The sequence below is a fragment of the Marmota monax genome, unplaced genomic scaffold (assembly GCF_021218885.2).
Source record: "Marmota monax isolate L192 unplaced genomic scaffold, Marmota_monax_Labrador192_F-V1.1 WCK01_AAM20220418_F8-fsc00190, whole genome shotgun sequence".
Classification (NCBI taxonomy): domain Eukaryota; kingdom Metazoa; phylum Chordata; class Mammalia; order Rodentia; family Sciuridae; genus Marmota; species Marmota monax.
The window spans coordinates 3,118,771-3,140,194 of NW_026693010.1; the positions used below are offsets into that span (position 1 = coordinate 3,118,771).

The 21,424-nt window shown below is 60.8% G+C and overlaps 1 protein-coding gene across 2 annotated transcripts; it reads left to right on the forward strand.

The window, feature by feature from the left end:
- Positions 1-1,273: 1,273 nt before the first annotated feature.
- Tmem121 (transmembrane protein 121) lies at positions 1,274-5,315 on the forward strand. Of its 2 annotated transcripts, none has more exons than XM_046453131.2 (2): positions 1,274-1,374; positions 3,809-5,315. In XM_046453131.2, the coding sequence occupies exon 2, from the start codon at positions 3,986-3,988 to the stop codon at positions 4,940-4,942; it is 957 nt and encodes a 318-aa protein (XP_046309087.1). In that variant the 5' UTR covers positions 1,274-1,374; positions 3,809-3,985; the 3' UTR covers positions 4,943-5,315. The 2 variants fall into 2 exon arrangements, with proteins under 2 accessions (XP_046309087.1, XP_046309086.1); XM_046453130.1 differs by lacking the exon at positions 1,274-1,374 and adding an exon at positions 1,699-1,763.
- Positions 5,316-21,424: the final 16,109 nt, after the last annotated feature.

Genomic DNA, 21,424 nt, shown 5'->3' on the forward strand with positions numbered 1-21,424 from the left:
GTTTCTTTGTCCCTTCCTTCCCTCCCTTTCTCTTTTTTCTTCCTTCCTTCTTTCTTCCTTTCCTTTCTTCCCCACCCCATCTCTCCTCTCTCTCTCTCTCTCTCTCTCTCTCTCTTTCTCTTTCTCCGGGGATTGAACTCGGGGCATTCAGCCACTGAGCCACATCCCTAGCCCATTGTTGTTGTAATAAACTGCTACAAACTTAGTGTCTTCAAACAACACAGTCCACTGCCCTGCAGTGTGCAGGACAGAGCCACTGGGCTAAAACCAAGGCTGCTTCCTTCCTGAGGCCCTAAGGAGAGTCCCGGTGCTGCCCTTCCAGCTGTGAAGCTGGCCTGTGGCCGCTTCCTCCTCTCCAGAGCCGCCAGAGCTGCATCTTCAAGTCCCTCTCTGACAGGATCCCCTGCCTCTCTGGCCATCCAGATGATGCAGGATAGTGTCTCACTGCATGGCCTGACCCTTTGGATGTGTAAGCAGTGTTCCAAGGGTCGGGGTGCTGGAGAGGGCCAGGCGGAGCACTGGGCAGACCAAGCATTGGAAGACTAGCCTCGGGTGAGGTAGGGAGGGCAGAGTGGACACCCAGGGCTGTTGTGCGGACACTGATGCTGAAGGCTGGCACTGCCCACTGTCCAGTGGGGGCCTCCTCTTCTCTCCATTCTGGCACTGGAGTGGTCTAGCCCTCAGCCTCCTTGTTGATGACACCAGGGGGCTCTAGAGAAATCCATGAGGGAAGAACAGTCCACTCTTGGATGTGGAGCCCCTTCCTGGGTACCAGGCAACACCCTCCAGTGAGAGCAAGCGGGCTGGTGGGGGCTGGCATCCCTGCCCAGCTATCCCAGTGAGCACCTCAGCTTGGTCCCTGGTCCCTAGATGGCCCACTGTAGCCTGTTGCAGTGCCCCAGTGTGAGCAGACCTGGGAGGGATCCGACTCCGCCCTTCCCAGCAGTGGGATTCTGGATGTCCCTTCACATCTTTGACCCTCAGTCTCTGTCAGAGAGAAGTGAGCCTCTCTGGGAACGAGGGCATCTGGGAGTAAGTGCCCTCCTCATCCTTCTCTGGCTCACAGGGCCCCGAGGTAGGTGGGGGCTCAGTGAGGACTGTTGGAGAGAGGAAGCCTGCGCCCCAGAGCACTGGCTTGCCCCCGACGGTTGGAAACGGAAGCAGCTTCTCCTCATCTCTTCCTCCTCCCGCAAGAGACCGGGGCTGGATTTTCCCCATAGGGCACAGAGGGCCCCAGCTCCCAGCTGGGAGTAGGACCCAGGCCCCACCACTGTGTTGGCCCGAGGGCCATTCCTAGGGTCCCTGGCTGTCGGCCCCGCCCCCACATCCTGGCCAGCTCCGCGGGGACGGGGTCCAGCGGGCAGCTTGCCGTGGGTGAGCAGGGTCACTTCAGTGGCGGTCAGGCTCTGAGCCCGGAGGGCTGCAGAGGAATTAGGGGAGAGAGGACTGAAGGGATTCTCGGCTGTTGGGTGAGGCGATACGGACAGACATCCGGGCCAGGGGTGGATCCTGGAGCGTCCGCTTTCAGCGCCACCTGTCCAGTGCGCCGGGACTGCGCAGAGCGGTTTCTCCGCAACTGGCGCCGTGCAGGACCCCCCGCGGATCGCTAGGCCGCGGTCAGGGTCCGGGGCGCGCGCCGAGGGGCGGGTTCTCGGCCGGGGGAGGCGCCGGGGGCGGAGGGGCGGAGCGCAGCTCCGCGCGCCGGGTCGGGAGCAGCGGCTCCGCGGGGCCCGCCGGGCTCGCAGCATCTGGCCGGCGGCGGGGTAGGCGCCGGCGATCGGCGGGCGGGCGGGCCGGTGGCGTGTCGGTGGAGAGGGGCGGTAGGCCGGCGCTGCTGCCCTCCGGGCCTGGGCGACCCCCGTCCCGCGGCCGCGGGGCGTGGGATGGCAGGGGGGACAATGCCGGGTGAGGCCTCGGGCGGGCCGTGTGACGGGGCAGGCCCCGCTCGGGAAGCCTTTGGTGGGGGAGGGACAAGCGGAGAAGCAACCTGCTGCGAGCGGCTGGACCCTCGAAACCGCGGCCCAAGGGTGGCGCGACCCTTCCTCGGTCCCAACCCCCTCCTGGAGGCACCGAGGGGTGGGGGTCCGTGCCGGGCGCGGGCGCCGGGCGGGCAGGGTAGGGCCTGGAGGCCTGGGGGCCCGGAGTCGGTGCGTGAGACCTGAGCTGAGGGCGGAGCGGGAGACCCAGGGCAGGTGGACCTGGGCCAGGTCCAGAGGAGCCCGGCTGGAAGGACGGCCCGGGCTCTGGCTTCGTGGGCGGGGGCTCCTCTAGGGGGTGGCGTCGGCCCCATCACCACCGCAAAGCCCTCAGCCCTCCTTTGACCAGTGACTGGGGAGCGGTGATGGAGCGGGTGGAGCAGACAGGGCTCTTGGCCTGCGCAAGTGCTGAGAGGAAGAAATTCCCAGGCTGCGCCCAGAGGAGGCCCAGGTGGGCAGGAATGGGCCCAGCGTGGGCTTCCCACGAGGTGTGCCTACTGGTGGGCGAGTAAGCAGGGTCAGCGGGCGGCTGGGGAATAGTGCACGGAATCTGATGGTGGGTGTGTGGGCTGATGGCTCCCAAAGGCGTCCTTTACTAGGCGTTGGAGCTCTGCCTGGAAGTGCTGTGTGTGGTTGTGGGGACCCCTGGGAGGAGGGTGCCAGGCATGGCCGCAGCTGAGATGAGGGTAGGGGTGCCGATGTGCAGTTCAAGGCCTCCTCCAGTCAGTGGAGGCTGTGTCACCAGGAACAGGCTGAGCTCAGCACGGGTGACAATACATTTTATGTCTTTGTCTAGACGGGGCAGTAAACGCAACCCCCTGTCCTGAGTGTCCTGCACAGAGGCTGGGCCTGGCTGGGAGTGACTTTCAGGTGTGTGAGGGCTGAGGGGGTGTGAGCAGGCCCAGGTGCAGGGGGCCCTCCGACTATCACAGAGGGACAGGCTGTGCCAGGTGTACCAGAAGGGCCACTCTGCTGGCGTCTTCTTGAAGGCAGCTCCCAGCCGGGGACCACCAGGGCAAAGGAGTAAGGCAGTGTGGGTGTGTTTGTACGGGGAGTGGGGAGTGTATATGGCTGGAGATGCAGCCAGGACAAGAGAACACGTCTCCAGGGCAATGGGAGCCATGGTGGGCGCAGGGCAGAGAATGGTCCCTACTGCCCTGGAGGGCAGACAGGAGGGAATAAGAGACTGCCAGTTAGGGAGGAGAGCTGGTGGGGGCTGCAAGGAACGGGTAGGGGGGTACGGAGAGGCTGTGTAGGACGGACGCGGCAGGACTTGGATGACTCTCAATCCGGGTCGGAAACCTGCCCAGAGCCCTGTCTCCGGGATGGGGCCTGGGCCTCCCGTACTCCCGGTGCTCTCAGGGCCAAGGAGGAGGTCCGCCTCTTTCCCTAGCGCGGCGCGGCAGGGAGAGGACGCCCAAAACCCCACAGGAAAGGCCTCGGGCCGCTGTCCCGGGCTTGAGGTCCAGATCGCCCGAACAGGGAGGGGTGGCGGCGTTGGCCCAGCCGTGACAAACCACCGGGGCTCCGGGAACGCGCGCGGCGAGGAGAAACCACTTCCGTTCGGTTTCCTTCCTGGCGGTGGCGGGAACGAGGTCTCCAGTCTCTCAGGTGCGGCTGCAGCGCCCCCTGGAGGTTCTGCTCGTTGGCTCAGGATCCTGTGTGCGCGCAGCTGCGCGTGCTTGCGACCGAGACCCCAGGCGTGCTGCACTGTGACAGCGCCCCGCGCAGGAAACAGCGGGGGCTGCGGGAGGTCGCCCGCCCTCCCGGCCCGCCTGAGCCTGACGCCGCCCGGGATTGCGCGCTGACTTGTCTCCTCTGGTCTTCCCCAGGTTCCAAGCTCGCCGGCCGGGAGCGGCGGCGCCCTCCGGGCAGCTGGACAAGCTCCGTCTCATCATGCCCACGGGCTGAGCACGGCCGCGCCCCGCCGCGCTCCCGGCCGCCGCAGGGCCTCGTCCTGCCTCGCGTGGGGGCCGTGCGCACCTGGGCCGGGGCCCCGGCGGCTGACCATGGTGCTGCCGCCCCCAGACCGGCGCCACGTGTGCCTGACCACGCTGGTGATCATGGGCAGCATGGCCGTCATGGACGCATACCTGGTGGAGCAGAACCAGGGCCCGCGCAAGATTGGTGTGTGCATTATCGTGCTGGTGGGAGACGTTTGCTTCCTGCTGGTGCTGCGCTACGTGGCCGTGTGGGTGGGCGCCGAGGTGCGCACTGCCAAGCGCGGTTATGCCATGATCCTCTGGTTCCTCTACATCTTCGTGCTGGAGATCAAACTCTACTTTATCTTCCAGAACTACAAGGCCGCGAGGCGTGGTGCAGCCGACCCAGTGGCCCGCAAGGCGCTGACGCTGCTGCTGTCGGTATGCGTGCCCGGCCTGTTCTTGCTGCTCGTGGCGCTTGACCGTATGGAGTATGTGCGCACCTTCCGCAAGCGTGAAGACCTGCGCGGCCGCCTCTTCTGGGTAGCCCTCGACCTGTTGGACCTGCTGGACATGCAGGCCAACTTGTGGGAGCCACCGCGCACCGGGCTGCCGCTGTGGGCCGAAGGCCTCACCTTCTTCTACTGCTACATGTTGCTGCTAGTGCTGCCGTGCGTGGCGCTCAGCGAGGTCAGCATGCAGGGCGAGCACATAGCGCCACAGAAGATGATGCTGTACCCGGTGCTCAGCCTTGCCACCGTCAACGTGGTGGCAGTGCTGGCGCGCGCTGCCAACATGGCGCTCTTCCGTGACAGCCGCGTCTCTGCTATCTTCGTCGGCAAGAACGTGGTGGCGCTGGCCACCAAGGCCTGCACCTTCTTGGAGTACCGCCGCCAGGTGCGCGACTTCCCACCACCTGCGCTTGCGCTGGAACTGCAGCCACCTCCGACGCAGCGCAACTCTGTTCCGCCGCCTCCGCCGCTGCATGGCCCGCCTGGGCGCCCCCATGGGCCCTCGCCTACCCGTGATGCACTGGACACGTGACAGGGCCCTGCTGTACCCCAGGGCGCAGAGACGCTGGGCCAACCTGGCCTGGTTTGCATGGGATGGGGTGGGGCTGGCTGCCCTCAGGGGCCAGTGCGGTGCAGGGCCGCGGCCGCTTCTTCATCTCAGGAATCCCTTGGACCACGGACCCTCAGTCCCCACTGCGCCAGCCCACCCCAGCGCGGAACAGTTTTCGAGGCTTGAGCCCAGTGGAGGTGACCTGGCCTCTGCCTGCTGGGCCTGCCCCTTGGGTGGGAAGGGAGGGCAGAGTGTGACGATATCTGGTCCCTTGGTGGGGGTCTCTGGCTCAGAGTTCCGGGCCAAGGAGGCCTCTGTCATTTTAAAGACTCGCGTTTACAGTTTTGTATCCAAAGCCTCACCTCTCTGCCTGTTTCATGCGCTCCTGATAACTAATTGGGCAGGGTGTCAGGGAGGGTGAGTCAAGAAAAGGGTCTCAGCGCAGGGAGAGTGGCTGTGGGGCCTGCTGGGCACTTCAGGGTGGGGGGGCTCCCTCCTTGGTGGCTCTCAGGAACGCCTGTGCAGGCAGGCTTAGGGGGGCATTGCAGCCCTGCCCCAGAGACCCCTCTTCCATCTAATCTCATTGCTCCCTCCTCCACTGTTACCATAACCCAACGGTGTTCTTCCTGGCATATATTGACCCCCACCTTGGGTGTCGAGGCCCCATGTCCCTGCCTCCCCCTCAGGTCCAGATGTGCCCTGTCCCATGGAAGTCCCTCTCTGCTGATGGGCTCTTCCAAACCAAGACTGCCTGTGTTGGATGGCCTCAGGGCCAGCTTTCCTAGGCCAAAGTGCAGCCCCAGCCAGGAGCACGAGGCCTGGCCACACCTTACTCCAGCTCTCGAACACCTGTGGAGTCCACAGGCAGCAGAGGCTGGAGCCTTCTAGGTGTTCTCTCACCTGACCTCCTGTGGGTCCCACTTCTGTGCTGTGGCCCTGTGTCCCACCAGTCCAGGAGGGTCTCTGTGGCACCTGGGGGCCTTCTGAGGCTGAGAGGATGGCTCTTACCCATGACTGGCCATGGTTATATATGTCCTCCAACCTCCGGTGACACTTGGTGACACTCGCTGCATCTTGGAGCTCTGTGCCGTGCTAGGCACCTGTCCACTGCATTGGCCTTTGCTTCCCTGGAGGCAAGAACGGCCTTCCCTGCTGCCCAGAAGCCTCAGGATTTCTGTCATCTATGACCACCCCAGGAAGGTATGGGGCTGGCTATTCACAGTGGGCTCCCCCCGCACCCTGACTGCGGCTGTCCAGGGTCCCAGGGGCAGGCGGGCTCCACCCCCAGATGGGGACTGCCCCCCTGTCATCTGGAATCTGGCTTGGTAAGTTGCCTGCCTTCCAGCAGGCCCTGGGGACAGGTGCACAAGGCTCCCTTTGTGGCTAGGTGTGACCAGTGCCTCTGTCCTCCCCATCAGCCTGTCCCTACCTCCACCCACATCCTCAGTGGCCCCCCTGTGAGCATCCTGCTAGTGACCGCAGGCCTCTGCTCTGGGCAGCCCACCCTCTAGTGTAGCCAACCAGGACGAGAAGTGGAGGGGCTGCTGGTGGTGGAGGAGTGGCCCTGGAGGCCATGGGCAGGGGTGGAGAGGGATGGGCTGTGGGAGTCTCGCTGGCCTGTGGTCAAGCTTGGGATGTTCTCAGTAATGTTGGGTGGGGGTCAGTAGGTGAGGCCTGCATTCTGAGTGTCCAAGGCTGGAGTCTGTGTCTTGCTGAAGCCAGTGCCTGCTTGTCCTACCTGGTCTGTGTCCTGGATGAAGACTAGCCCTCAGTGCACCCTGGAGGGTGCACTCATCTCCGGGTGAGTCCTGGAGCAGGCAGAATAGGCTGAAGGGCCACGTGGGCTCCAGAGTCTTGGGCTTCTGGTATCTGTTCTGTTTTTAGGTGCTGGGGATGGAACTCAGGGCCTTTGCACGTGAAGGCAGGTGTTACTGAGCCATGTCCCTAGTCTTGACCTCTGATTTTGACTCTCCTGAAAAACTTGCTGACCTAGAGGCCTGGGGAGGCAGTGTGGTAGCATTGCTGTGGGTCAGCTCTGCCTGCCAGGCCAGTGTCCTGTGTCGGAGGTGGGACTTGCCATTCCTGGCTTTGCTCCCTCCAGCAGAGAGAAGAGGGCCTGGGGCTCAGAGACCCTCCCTGAGGCTCCAGCGCACCACCTACCCCAGGGCCATGCGGGGCCCATGCCCTGGGTCTCCAGGCTCCTTGGCATGGCTCCTCCCACGGCCTCTGCCTCCCACAGAGCCCTGCAGAGTGGCCCCAATCCTTCCCAGGGACATGGCTACACCCTGTCTTGACCTGGCTTAGTGTCCCCACCCCCAGTCTGTGTGGCATCTGTACAGATGGGCACCGAGGGGCCTTTGTTAAGCTTGGCGTAAGGTCTGTGTCCTCCGGGGTCCCCCTTGGGGACAGGGTGAGGCCCTGGCTGTATTATGGCCTGTCCTTCCCTGGCTTCCTAAAGTGACTGGTGGTGGTCACTTGTGGCAGAGGAGCCAGCCAGAAGCCCCTTGTGCTTTCATTGGTCCGCTGAGCACCCTGGAGTGGGCTGGTGATGAGCTGACCCCCCGAGCAGGGCCTGGCTGTGGAGAGCTCAGGTGCTGGCGCTGGGAGAGGCCCTGGGCAGGGGCAAGGGTAGGGGCCCGGGCCTCAGTCAGCTGGAGCCCCCGCTGCAAGTGGGAGCTGTGGGAGCTGGTCAGTGTGGGACAGAGGGGAAATGTAACCGTGGTTGTGGGACCTTAGAGGGACACCTCAGGCGAGAGGTGCCAGAGCCAAGAGTCAGGGGGAAGGAAGAAGGACTTGGGGACCCACTGCCCACTGGGTAAGGTCATCAAGGATGCCTCCTAGGCTCGAGCTGCTGGGGGTCTGCAGGAAGGGGGTCACATGAGGGGTTTTGGAGGAATCAGTTTCATGGGGTTGTGTTCACTGTGAGGAGTCTCTGCTCGGGGACGGCAGCTAGAACCCGGCCTCGTACCTCTCAGAGTTCCAGCTTGGAAGAGAAGTAACAGGAAAAGGGCAGAAGGCTCCCCACCTCCACTTCCGATTCAGGGCTGGATGGGGAAAAGGAGCCGGCAAAGGGGCCCAGGGCCAGGTGTGGAGGGAGAGGCCGAGTAGAGTGTGGACTGGGAAGCATGTGTCGGGGCAGCCAGAAGGCCACTGGCCACTGGGGTGTCTACCTGGACTGCAGGTTGGGATTATGCCTGAGCATGTGGGACAGGGAAGGGACTGCAGCACAGCCCGGACCACCTGTGGTCACATCAGGGCCTTCCGCTCTTTCCTCCTCCTTGCAGGCAAGGCCCCATGCCGCACCCCATTCTGAGGACATGTCAGTCAAGGGTCCAGGAGAACCCATCTCCAGATACACCAACAGCATTCATGCTGATGCCCCAGCACAGGGCCTGTTATCTCTCCAAGTTGAGCTGTCCTGGAAGAGAGTCCCCTACCTTCCCAGCTGCCAGGGAACTTTGCCAAGATCTGAGGCACTGACCCCAGCTCGGACACATCTGGGTCCTGGGGCCCCTCCCTATGGCTTGCTGCTAGGATCCAGGGCAGCCAGCTGTGCTCCAGGGAAGACCCAGCCTCTAACCTGCCCCAGGTGAGCTGCCGTCGGCTTCTTCCTGAGCACACGGCAGCGGGCAGCCATGAGAACATTGGCTGTCTCCCGAGCTGCCTCCGCCTGTCCTGTCTGGCAGGGCCAAGTGGGTAAGAGGACTGTGGATGTCCATGTGGTGGAGGTAGGTGGTAGCTCTGAGAATGTCCCAAGCACGCAGCATCAGCCTGGGCTTTGCTGTGGAATCACCGGGGAGGAGGGGTTAACACACTACGCTATGGGCCAGACCGGCTGCCTGTGCAGAGTCAGTTGGACATTTGGGGGAAGATTTAAATATGTGCTGGCAGGATCTAGAAAAATCTTTGCCATGGATTGGCTGTCACGTGACCAAAGACAAGTTGCAAGCTCATGGCTCCATCAGCAGGTGAACTTGGCTGACCTTGAACTTCTGGGCTCGAGCAGTCCTGCCTCAGCCTCCTGAGCAGCTGGGACTACAGGCGCGTGCCACTGTGTCCAGCTTGCACTGTCCTTTTCCATGGCACTTCGGGCAATGACAGAGGGAGGGTGGACTCCTGTCAGCTGTGAGTACACTCTCTGCTGGGCCTCCCCATCTCCCCAGGGCCTGTGGGCAACAGGAAGCAACATGGCGGGTGGGGCCTTGTGCTGCTCTGGCCTGGGAGTAGAGGACCCTGCGTGTTGGACCCACAGTCTCCTGTCTTCTGCTGACCCCAGGGCTTTGTGGTAGGCTCACCTTTAGCAGGAGAAGTCAAGTGACCTTTTTTCCACGGCCAGAGAAAGGTAGTCCTGGGAACTGGTTCTGGCCAGGGGACCCGAGCTGGCCTCTGAGGAGGACTTGAGGGGAGGCAGCCTCAGAGGAGGTGCCCGTGCTGTTTCCCACTTCTGGGGACACTGCGGTGATGGGGGCAGGGCTGGACCCACTCCAGCTGCTCCTGGGGCACGCAGGCCAGACCCCGGTCTCTCACAGAATGGAAAGGCCTGGACCTCTGACCCTTGGTCTTCCACTCAGAGCACACTCACACCCACAGGAAAGCAGCCTCACCCAGGTAGAACCCCATCTAACAAACTGGGCCACTCATCGGATTCCCTAGAGCAGCCAAACGAGGACCTCTGCAGACCAGGACCCAGGAGAAGACTGTCATGGCGGTCCTTGTGGGTGTGGATCGCCGACCAGTCCCTCTGCTCCTGGGGGCCCTCTTTGCTGCTGACCCCAGGCTGAGGTGGGAGGAAGGCTGCAAAATCACCTGACTCCATGTGCCCAAACACAGTGGCTTAGCGAAGAGCAAGGTGGCTGCCATGTCACGAGAGAGAGACCAGGGATGGGAAGCGCCCATCAGAGGAGGGCAGGGAGGCTGCTGCCCAGGGTCCTGGCTGCAGGGGGCATCAGAATGCAGTCCAGTGGGCACAGGGTCTGCCTTGCAGGAGGGCCGCAGCAGGGGCTGAGAGCGGGGGTGGGATGAGGACAGGCTTGGGGGGTGGAGTGGCCGCCCAGAGGGTGGGTCATGGAGTCCTGGGGTGCAGCAGCATTGCCAGGGGTCCCAGTAGCCACCCCTCCAGGGACTGGATGCTGATTTGCATGAGCTCCGGCTGGTGCTGGTTTGGATGGACTCTGGCCTGGCTGGAGCTGGGCCAGCATGGTCAGGTGTGCAGAGGAGGGTGTGTTGGCCCTCTGCTGACTGAGGACTTGCCAGCTTCCCCCGTGGGTCAGGAAACCCAAGGTGGCTGCTTGGTCTGAGCCTTTGTGTCCTCAGGAGTTCATGGTGGCTTGGTCCTGGTGCAGTTGGGAGGAGTGTGACCTCGGGAGGCGTGGGGCACCAGGGCTCTGCCCTCACAGATGGCACTGGCACCCTTACACAGGGTTTGTCTCTTCCACCATGTGACAACACTGCATCTGCCCTCTGAAGACACAGCAGCAGGTGCCCTCACCAGACACGACCAGCCAGTGCCTTGACTTTGGAGTTCCAGCCTCCAGACTGTGAGAAATAAGTTTCTGTTGTTTCCAGGTCACCCTGTCTGTGGCGTCCTGTGGTGGCAGCAGGAGTGGACTGCCACCCCGGAGCTGCTTCTGCTGGCGGCTCATTTCTCTCTCGGGGCAGGTTGGCAGGTGGTCAGCGCCCATCCGTCTATCCAGGGCCAGTCCCACCTTCCTGGCTGCTCCTCGGTGTGAGTCTTGCTGTCAGAACTGGCACTGGGCCATCAGGTCATAGTCAGGTGGGGACTGGGGAGGTGCAAGGGGCCCGGTGGGGTCTCTCAGGGAGGCTCCCCACATCTGGGGAGACAAGCCCAGCCACTGCAGTCAGCTCTTAGGCTCCACATGTCCGGTGCCAGGGCTGCTCTTTGGGTGCTTCTGTGCCCAGGTGGAATGGAGAAGGGAGCCATCCTGGCACCAGTGCCAGCTTCTGGAAGGTTTCCGAGGCTTCTTACCATGTTCTTCCAAAGAATCACGCTGATGTGCATATGCAGCAGCCAACGTGCTCCACCTCCCTGGCCACACTTGGTGGTCACAGGCTGCAGGCTCCTGCTGCCCGAGGGGTGGAGTCCAGGGACCGGTTAGACTGGCACCTCCCTGCTGTTCGAGGGGTGGAGCAACTTCTCCCGTCTTCCCAGGACATTCCTTTTCCAAGGTTCTTGGTGCAAACTCGTTCTCTTACTCAGTGCTTTCCCCACAGATTTGGAGGAAGGCTGTCTGTGGATTACTGTCCCGTGGCCCCTTTCTATTCTTTAAATAGATCTCAGGTGCACAGAACCAGAGGCATTGGGACCATGCAGGGTGGACTGTTTTTCAATATTTGGTTCTTTAATTTGTTGCTTTTAATAATAGGGCTGGGTGCAGTCGTGCCCGCCTGTGATCCTAGAAACTTGGGAGGCAGGAGGTTTGCAAGTTTGAAGCCAGCCTGGGCAACTTAGCAAGACCCTGTCACAAAATAAAAAATAAAAAGAACTGGGGATGTAGCTCAGTGTTAAAATGCTTCTGGATTCAATCCCCAGAACTGCCCCAAACAAAAAAATCCATTATGCAAATATTCTGGTCTGTTCAATCCTGTTCCCATCGATGTATGTTTGGGTCCTCTCCAGGGTTTTGCTGGCGAGAACAGTGCCCCTGTGCACGGTCATGCTCGTGTATTCTTGTGCTTAGAACACACCCTGGCCCCCCTGTGACAGTGTTTGAAGGTGGCTGGGTTCGGAGGAGGTCACGAGTGTGGGGTCCCCTGGTTACACGGGGGTCCTTCCAAGAAGAGGAGTGTTTTAGTCAGCTTTTTCACTGCTGTGACTAAAGGACCCAACCAGAACAACCGTACAGGAGGAAAAGCTGATTTGGGGGCTCAAGGTTTCAGGGGCCTCAGTTCATAGAAGGCTGCTCCATCCCGCGGGGCTCAAGGTGGGGCTGAGCATCATGGTGGCAGAGTGTGGCAGAGGGAAGCAGCTCACAGAGAGGAAGCCGAGAGAGGGCTCCACTTGCCAGATACCAATACCTACCCCACCCATAGCCACGCTCCCTCCGGCCACACCCACTGCCTCCAGCCACCGCTCAGTGAGTCCCAGCAGGGATTAACTCTGGGTAGGTTAAGGCCATAACCCATCACTTCTCCTCCAAACCTTCTTGCATTGTCTCACCCGTGGGCTTTCGGGGGACACTAGATCTAAACAGTAACAAGGAAGACACCTGAGGTCTTTCTCTTCACCCCATGTGGAGAGGACGCAGAGCGAAGGTGGCCACCTGCCCTTCAGGGACAGAGCCCTCACCAGCGCCCCACCTGCTGGCACCCTGATCTGGGTGCAGCCTGTAGAACTGGGGACATGAGTGCCTGGCTCAGCCGGGACAGTGCAGCCAGGGCAGCCGGTGCCCAGTGCTCTGTGTGGCTGGTTTGGGTGTGGACTGTGCTGCGTCCACCCAGTGTGACATCTCTGTTGGCGAGGCCAGCTGGTTCTTCACACCCGGGCATGGCTCAAGGCTGCTCTGCACCTTGCCTCGTGCACCTGGCTGGCCTCTCCGTTTCTCCCCCTCTTTCCGTGTTCGGCAGCCTTTCCCATTATGTCTTTAGTTTGGAAAGTATAGTTTAAAAAAATTCTTTTGTAACTCACCATTAAACTTTTTTCAGGAGGGCAAATTTCATCCATTATTTTACTGTGATAAAATAAATGCAATATAAACTTGGCCATTCTAACCATTTTCGGTGTACCGGTCGGAGGCATCAGGGCATTCACACCACTGCGCAACTGTCCCACCATCCACCTCAGGGATGCTTTCCAGCTCGCAAAGCGGCACAGCGCTGGAGTACCAACTGCACACCCCTCTCCAGCCAGGGGAGTGCGGGCGCCTTCCTGCCTCTGTGAGTTTGGGATCTGCCTGCCTCCTGTGGGGAGCCCCGTGGTGGTGATCTTTCTGTGTCTGACTGATTTCACTTTGCCGGTGTCCTCAGGTTCATCCACACTGTAGATCAACTTCTTTTCAAAGGCTACAACCTACATTGCAGGGCAGACCACTGGTCATTTATTTATTTATTTTTGGTACTGGGAATTGAACCCAGGGTTGCTTTTCCACTCAGCCACATCCCCAGCCCTTTTTTTATTTTTTATTTTGAGACAGGGTCTTGCTAAGTTTCTTAGGGCCTTGCTAAGTTACTGAGGTGGGCCTTGAACTTGTGATCCTCTTTTCTCTCAGCCTCCAGGCTCCCTGGGATTACAGGAGTGTGCCACTGTGACTGGCCACCATTTAACTGTTACTTGTGCACTTAACTGCAGGTTTTTGCAGCTGGGCTTACAATCATTCAGCATTTTGACCCTCTTTTTCCAGCATTTAACCTGTTGTTTTCTTGTCGCCCAATCTAGTATTGTTTTGATTTTCGGTTCAGTTTAAACATGTGACATGAAGTTGAATTTCATTGTCACCTGTGTAGTTAAATTCATTAGTGGCTGTGTCTTAGTCCATGTTGTGCTGCTGTAACAACACCACAGATGAGGAACTTAAAGGAAGAGGTGTTCATCCTCTGGGCTCTGGAAGCAGGCACGACCATCATGGAGGTCCGGCCTCTGAGAGGGCCTCCTTACTATGGCCCCACCTGTTGGAGGCAGGAGAGCAACTGAGGCTGAGGCCAAGTCCTCACTGGCAGAGAGTGCCCTCAAGACCACACTCTTCAGGATACAGATCCCTGAGGACCTCCCTGGCCGCCTCCCAACACTGTCCTGCCCACCTCCCAACACTGCTGCCCAGGGCTGGGCTTCCAGCGCCATGGGGCACTTCAGCCACCGGGCCACTGTTCTCACTTGGTCTCCATGCCCTCTTAAGGCCTATTCAGGGGAGGACGGAGCCTTCGCTGCCTGGAGCCGACAGTCATCCTTCCTAAGGAGGGCGCCCCAGACTTCCGCTCAAGGCGTGGCTGCTGGAATAGAGACCCCTAGACCCCCTCCCAAACCTGGGGCTGTCCCTGCTGGGGTGTGCAGTGGCACCCAGTCTGAGAAGCCACGCTGGGGCAGGAGCAGAGTGGCACACTGAGGAGCGAGCTGCCCGCTGCTGCCTTGGGGCGCCTTAAGGCCGTTTCCGGACCCTGGCCTCCCTGTGAGGCAGAGATCCAGCTGCTCACTCTCTGTTCTGCCTGATCACAGTGGCTGGAGTGGAGTCCCTTCCCAAGGTCAAAGACATTTCTGGAAGCTTCGGCTGTTTCTTACGAAGTTGGTCACTTGTGCAGGAGGTGGCGATTGCTGCCGGGTGTGGCAGCTTGCTGGTTCTGCTGGCCTTGTGTCCTGAGCCCTTGGGGAGGCCTCATGTGCATGGGGGACCCTGCGTGTCCTCACTGCTGTCTAGCTTTGAGTTCTCAGCTTCTGGCCCTGTGCTGTGTCTCCACACGTGGGCTCCTGATGGCTTCGGGGTCTCCATTTCCACACCTCTGGCCCTCGTCAGGTGGGGCCTTGGTGACGGGACTTCGGCCCTGTTTGGCTCCTGGCTCAGGTGGTCCTGGCTTGTGGCTCACTCGTCCTGTGCCTTGGTGTCCTCATCTGTAGCTGGGCCTGTGAAGATGGGGGAGGTGCCGTGGGGTCCACTGCACGGGTGGCCCGAGGAGCGCCTCCCTGCACAGCCAGACCCTTCCGTGGCTGGGTTTTGGGAGAGAACCTTGGTGAGCACAGTCCAACCCTTCACATTTGACTGGAGTCTCAAAGAAGCCGGCCTCAGCCAGAGCATGTCTCTCTTCTGCTTTGAGACAGGGTCTCACTAAGTCCCCTGGCTGGCTTTGAACTCTGTGCTCCAGCCCGAGCCTCTGGTTGGCTGGAATTACAGACATCCGCACCCCCTGAACCCACCAGAGTGTGTCTTAGTAAGACTGCAGTCCTGTGGGGTGCAGCAGGGCAAAGCCGAGGGGCAGCCTCCGCGCTGGCCAAGGTGTGGCGGGGGGAGCAGTCTCTTGAGAGCTCACGTTGCAAAGCCTTATCAAGTGGAATTAGAATCCACCCATTCCCAGAGTCAGAACGGCTCTGAGAGAAAACCTGCAGTGACAGAAACATAACTTGGTGAATGTGTCCCAGACACTGGGGCCTGGGTCATGTCTCCCTCGTGGGACTTCAGTGGAGAGGACGCTGATCCATCGTGTGCAGGAGAAGGCTGGAATAGGAGCATGGGGAAGGCTTGGCTATGGAGAATTGAAGATGACTCTCTCCGGCCTGGTGGACGCTGGCTCCGCCAGAGGCCTTCCCTAGAGAGCCGGCTTAGTGCTGCTCAGAGCTGACCATCAACCTGGAGGCTTGTGGGCGTGAAGTCCCCATATAGACAGTGAGCGTTCAGGTGCTGCTGAGGGGCAGCCTCAGCTCCTGCCTCACTGCCCTGGTTTCCTCTAGGACTCACTTAAATCCCCACCCTCAGGGTGTTTCCAGAAACTTCCTAAAAGCAGCTTTGCCCTGCAGGGGAGAGGACAGGTCTGCACAGAGGGACCCCGTGCAGGTGAGCCTTGGGTCAGGTAGGTCTCCCCACCGAGTCCCACGGTGCTGGGACTTCACCAGGAGCGAAGTCGAGGGGCTGGGAAGAGTTCCTAGTGAGTTCTCACCTGCCAGGGAGAACTGACGGGGCGGGCTGAGCGCAGGACCTGGGGCTGGCAGGGCATGCAGTGACGCAGAATGACCACAAGGGGGCACCAGAGCTCCGTGTTTGGTCGCTGCGCTCAGAGCAGGTGCACCAGGGGCTGAGGCCCAATCGGTGGATCTGGCGGTGCGACCCGGCCCTGGACCTGCTCCAAGGCTGCGCATGCTCCGGCCTTCCCCAGGCTGGGCCGTTGTTCGTGTCTAGGGCCCAGTCCCTCCCTCTGATAGTGGTGGGGTGTCTGGGAACTTGTGCATAGGTTCCCCCATGTAATATTTTCTCGGACTTTCCTTATCTTGATGATGAGACAAGTTTTGAGGTGACCTGGCTAGGTGTTTCTTTTCTTTTTCTTTTTAAAATTTCAGAATTTTTCAAATTTTAATCTTCCCCCCATTTTTATTGGTGCACTGTAGTTGTACATATCCATGGAATTTGTTGTTACAATTTGCACATGCACACAGTATAACAATACAGTTCGACCAGTATCATTCCCCAGCACTCCCCCTCCCTCCCTGCCTTCTACCCCTTGGGCTCCTTCTCTACTGATCTTCCTTTGATTTCATGAGAACCGCCCCCATCTTTGTTTTTCCCTCTCTAGCTTCTGCATAGGACAGAAAACATATGACCCTTGACCTTCTGAGTTTGACTTATTTTGCTTAACATGATGGTCTCTAGTTCCATCCATTTTCCTGCAAATGACATAATTTCATTTTTCTTTATGGCTGAATAAAACTCCAGGGTTTGTATACACCACATTTTCCTTATCCATTCATCTGTGGATGGCACTGGGCTGGGTCCCTAGTTTGCCTCTTGTGAACAGTGCTGGTGTACACTGGGTGTGCAGGTGACCCTGTATTTTTCACACTGTCTCAGTTGGCCTTCACCCGGTGTTTTCCTCTGGCCGCGCTGGGGTTCTGCACAGGAACACAGCCGCGGCACGGGTCAACAGGACTCAGCACTGTTGGTGTTGGGTGCAACCACGTGTCTGAGGCCTCATGCAGGTGTAGTTACCCGAGGTGGCTACACTGCTGTCTTTGGAGGGGCGTTGCCAGCGTGGCCCACGTGGCCCACGGGTAGGGACTAGGGAGCTGCATCTCCAGGCCTCGAGGGCAGACTATCTACATGGATTATTCAGAATTCTACGGGGAGGTCTGCCTCTTCTCCCTCGTCCATTTGGTCAGGTATGCGACTCTCGCATCCGCACAGACTGTGGATCTTGGTCACGTTGGCAGTGTCATCCAACACCACTTCTTTTGCTGCTCAGATCATTCCAGCTCTGGCTGGATCTGTCCTGAGGAGTCCCAGGAACTCTCACCGGGTTATATAAGTGGCCTTTCCTTGGCTCCCAGGACCTCACAGACTTCAGCAGAGCCCACCCTTCCAAAGTCCTGGCACCCAGGTGCCAGCATCCTAGTTTCCAGACACACCCTTAGGAAGGGTGTGCACCCAGGGTGCCGGCATGGAATGTCCCCTCTTGTCCTGGTCTCAAAGCAGGTGTTGGTTGTGTGCCTTCTTTTTTGAGGCTGAGCGAGCATCCTCTATCTGCTCTTTTGCTGGACTCCCCTGACTAGGGGAGCATGAAGTGACGCGTCACTACCACGAGGTGGCGCCCGAGCCCTGCGCATGGTCATAGGGGTCCTGCCGGGCCCGAAGGCTGAGTATGATCTCGCCCTCTCCACGCTGGGGACTCCCGTTGGCCAAGGGTCCTCATCAGGCTGTGAGGAACCCAACTCCCCACAAGAAGGTGCTGGAGGCAAGGGGTGCAGCGGCGGCCCCAAGAGCCTCCGAATTGTGTTCCCACCTGCAGGTGCTGGCTCACCTTTGTCACAGACCCTCTTTTCTCCTGGTGTGGCCGAGTGTCCACATGAGTCGGGGAGTCCTGCCTGCCAGGAGCTTGGTTCGGGCACTCACATAACTGTGGACACGGATGTGCATGGAACCTGTGGGACACTACAAGGGGGCCCACGAGCTGGAGTGACCTTCCCAAATTGCTAATATGACCACGGAGACAGACGCTTGCACCCACTCACCGTAACAAGACGGGCACCTTCCTCAATGAGACTGGGAACTGCCCCCCCACGAGATGGGCACCTGCCCCAGTGAGACGCGGAACCGCCCCCTAACGAGACCCGGAACCGCAGCGGCGGCCCCAAGAGCTTCCTGCGGCGGCTGTGGGACTCCGCGTTGGCCGCACGGGGGCAGCAGAGCCTCGCTGGTGCGGGCTCTAGGCTGCCGGGGCGGGACTTCGAGGGAGCAGTGGGGACCAGGGGACCCTGCGCAGAGCCCAGCCCAGGCGCTGCTGCGGCCCGCCCACGGGCCCCATGTGGTCCAGACTCAATTCTGAACGTCCCACGCTGCAGGTCCTGGATGGCTGCCATCCTGGGCCTGGGAAGGCCTCTCTCCCCGTTTGGTTTCTTGAGCCAGGAGTCTGACATCCCAAGTGGAGCTCAGGCCTCCCCTTCCTCTGGATGACCAGGTCCAGGCACAGTCCCACAGCTGTCCATGGGTGGGGGAAGTTGTCACAGGCCAGTCCTCCTTCCTGGCCACCTTTAGTCCTTCACTGATGGGCTCCTTCTTGCTGTCGTGTGCTGCTGAAGGTGGAAACCTCAGCTCACATGACAGGCGGTGACAGCCACCTGTGTCCACCTTGGGATCAGTGCAGATGTATAGTGTACGTGAGGAAACCAGCCAGTGATGCTGGTTAACTCTGCAGGGCACATGCAGGGCCGTTCAGGAAGATGCAGGGGCCAGGACAGTGGGTTTGCAGTGGGGGACATGGGGCCCTGGAATGCAGGGGCAGGTGGGTTGCATGGCCAGGGTGCAGGTGTGGTCAGAGGGGGGAGTTACCAAGAGGAGGTGTCAGTGGCCAGGAGATTCATGATAAAGACAGGTCAGGGGACCAGCCCCCACCTGGGTGGTGGAGGATGAGGAGCCTGGTGGGATGTGGGGACTGGAAGTGGAAAGTGTGGTTCTTGTTGCAATGACTGAGCAGGGACCTCGCTGACACCAGGTTTCACCAGCATGTGCCCAGGTGGGGCTGGAGAGGACTCAGGAACCTGGTGATTGGGCCAAGCAGAGGGTCTTGTCAATAGTAAGATTGTAAACTTGTCACAAAATCTTCAAATTCCCCTCACCCTATTGCCACCTCTAACATCTGAACACAGCCCACCCAGTGCACATAGACATACGGACGGTTGTACGAGGAACCCAGCCTGCAGGACTAGGGACACGTGTGGGACACATGCCCCTGTGCACACTCGCAGGCACACTTATCATGCCTGTTAAAAGAGCCCACCTAGTGGGTGGAGATGTTGTAACACATCTTGGCCACAAGGGGACGACGGAGTCCAACACCTGGTCGCTGGACACTGTCCAGGTGCACCAGGGGCCCCAGACCCCACTGGTGGTGCAGGTGTGATTCGACTCCACAGGGCACTAACTAGCCCAAAGGCTGAGCCTGACCATGTGCCGTCTGTGCCAAGCCCGGATTGGCAGCATTCCCCATAAGGCTGCAAAGAGCCCTACACGCCACAAGAGGGTGCTGGAGGTACAGAGCGCAGGTGAGAGCTGCTGGAGAGCTGGCCCTGGGTGCTGCCCCCGAGCTGTGCTACATGGGATGGGGAGTTCTGTCTGCCCAGGAACCTGGTTCAACATGGCATCAGCTGCTTCCTAACGGTGAACACAGACATGCGTGGGCTACCACGAGGGTGCACACGAACTTTGGGTCTCCTTCCCAAGAATAACTCCCCAATATGGCCACGGAGGACAGGGCACCCGTCCCTACCCGCCCTAACAGGACGGGGCAGTGCCTGGCAGGAAGATAGGGCACCCGCCTGGGTCCGCCGCACAACCTTCTGTGGCAGTGGTGCGATGCTGCAGTTGGCCTTACGGGGGCAGCAGAGCCTCGTTGGTGCTGGGGCAGGGGGGGGTGTTGGGGGCGGGGCTGCAGGGAGGAGCGGTCCCTGTGCGGAGCAGGTCCCACGGAAGCCAGTCTGTCCTCCGTGTTCCCAGGCGGAGGCAGGCCCCGCCACAGAGGGCAGGACATACCAGGGCAGCTTATCTCTTGTCCCCCAGCCATCCTCCATCGAGTTGGGCTGGTGTGCTGAGTGCCCGGCTGAGGTCAACACGTGCTCACCTCTGGGTGGCTGGCCCTGGACACTGAGGGGAGCATGAAGACAGGGCGGGGAGTCCCCTCAACCATTGCTTAGCCTGAGTACCTCTGGGGTTTCAGGGGTGCAGGGGAGGAGTTGCCTGCCCCAGGAGGGGAGATGGACCAAGGACTCTGGGTGGCCAGGGCCGGAGGTCTGGTGGTCAGGAGGGCCGGCTCCTCATGTGACAGGAAGGCATGTGCCAGGGTACCGAGGTCTGTGGACGTGGCTAGGCCTGTTCTGTAGTGTTCCCCAGCTACACACTGCTGAGCTTGGAGACAGGTGTGGGGACCCCCGTCCTGACAGGTGGCTGCGTGTCACTGTACCCTGGCGTACACATCCACACCCGTGGTTCACTCTGAAGCCCCCACCCCCAGAGTTCTAGCCAGCATTCCCCTGTCCACGTATCTCCAGGACCAGTGGGCTGTGACTTCCAGGGGTCCACCGTGTGCTGTGTCTCATGCTGGCTCTGGTTGATGGGCTGTGAGGAGGGACAGCTCGTGTGTGTCCACGTTCAGGCTCTGCATCCTGCCCCTGCAGCGGCCATTCTCTTCTCTGGGCACAGCATGCCCAGCGCTGGCCCTGTGGCGCCTCTGTGGGGAAGGGGTCCTACACAGCAGAAATGAAAGGAGACACCACGGGCGGAGGCCAGGAGGGCCTGTCCCCCTTGGCAGGGCTGGACGGGTGCCCTGAGCTGCCTCCTGGCCAAGCCCCTGAAGCTCCGGCTCACACCCTTCTCGTGGGCAGCAGTCTGCAAGGAAGACATTGTCCCCACAGGCAGGCAGCCCCGGGGACCCCAGGCTTTCTTTGGTTTCTGGCCCTGTGGATGGGAATGGGGGCCAGGCTGGGTGGAAGGAGCCCTTGCCTGACCACAGTCTCTTCTTAGGAGCCCAAGGTCCTGACCACCTGGAGTCTTGCTGGCTAGCCCGGGCTGTGACAGCGTGTGGCTGCCCGTGGCTGCCCGTGGCTGCTAGAGCATAGGCACGTCTGCGGGCTGCCAGGCCCCAGGGAAGCACAGATGGGTGGGTCCCAGCTGCCCGGGCCAGCCAGGGCACCCAGGCACAGCAGGGGATGGGAGCTGGGGGAGCCTGCCCCCCACCTGCGGCCCACACTGTGGCCTGACCACAGGCCCCATCCCCACATGTCCCCGTCACCTTCCTGCCCCCTCCCCTGCCCCACCTGCCCGCTGCCCCTGGAAGCAGCCTCCATCTTGCAAGTGACCAACCCCGGGGGCAGCTGCAGGGCTGGAGGCTGCTCGGGGACCGTGGACACACAGCCCTCTGCACCCTGCCTCCAGGTCACTGCTGCTCCAGGCCCCACACTGTCCCCTCTCCCAGGGGAAGTTCCTCCCAGAGACAGGCCGGCAGGGGCTCGCAGCTCCCGTGCTGTATGGGTTCTGGACGGCGCTGGGCCTGGGGCCCAGGACTGGCACCAACTGGCGAGTGCTGTGCCCGAGCTGCACCCCAGCCCTGGAAGTCCAGGCTTTCATCCCTGGGGGCAACACACACTGTGACGTCCTGGAGGAGGCCCCGGGTTGTTGTCCAGGCAGCCGCGTGAGGAGCCTGGTCTCCGCGAGGGAGCGGCCAGGGTGGCCGGCGCCCCATCCTCAGCCCCCAGCCCTGGCCCTTCCTTCCCTTCGCCCAAACTCATGGAAGGGGCGCCATGTGGCAGTCTCCCCCGCAGGCAGC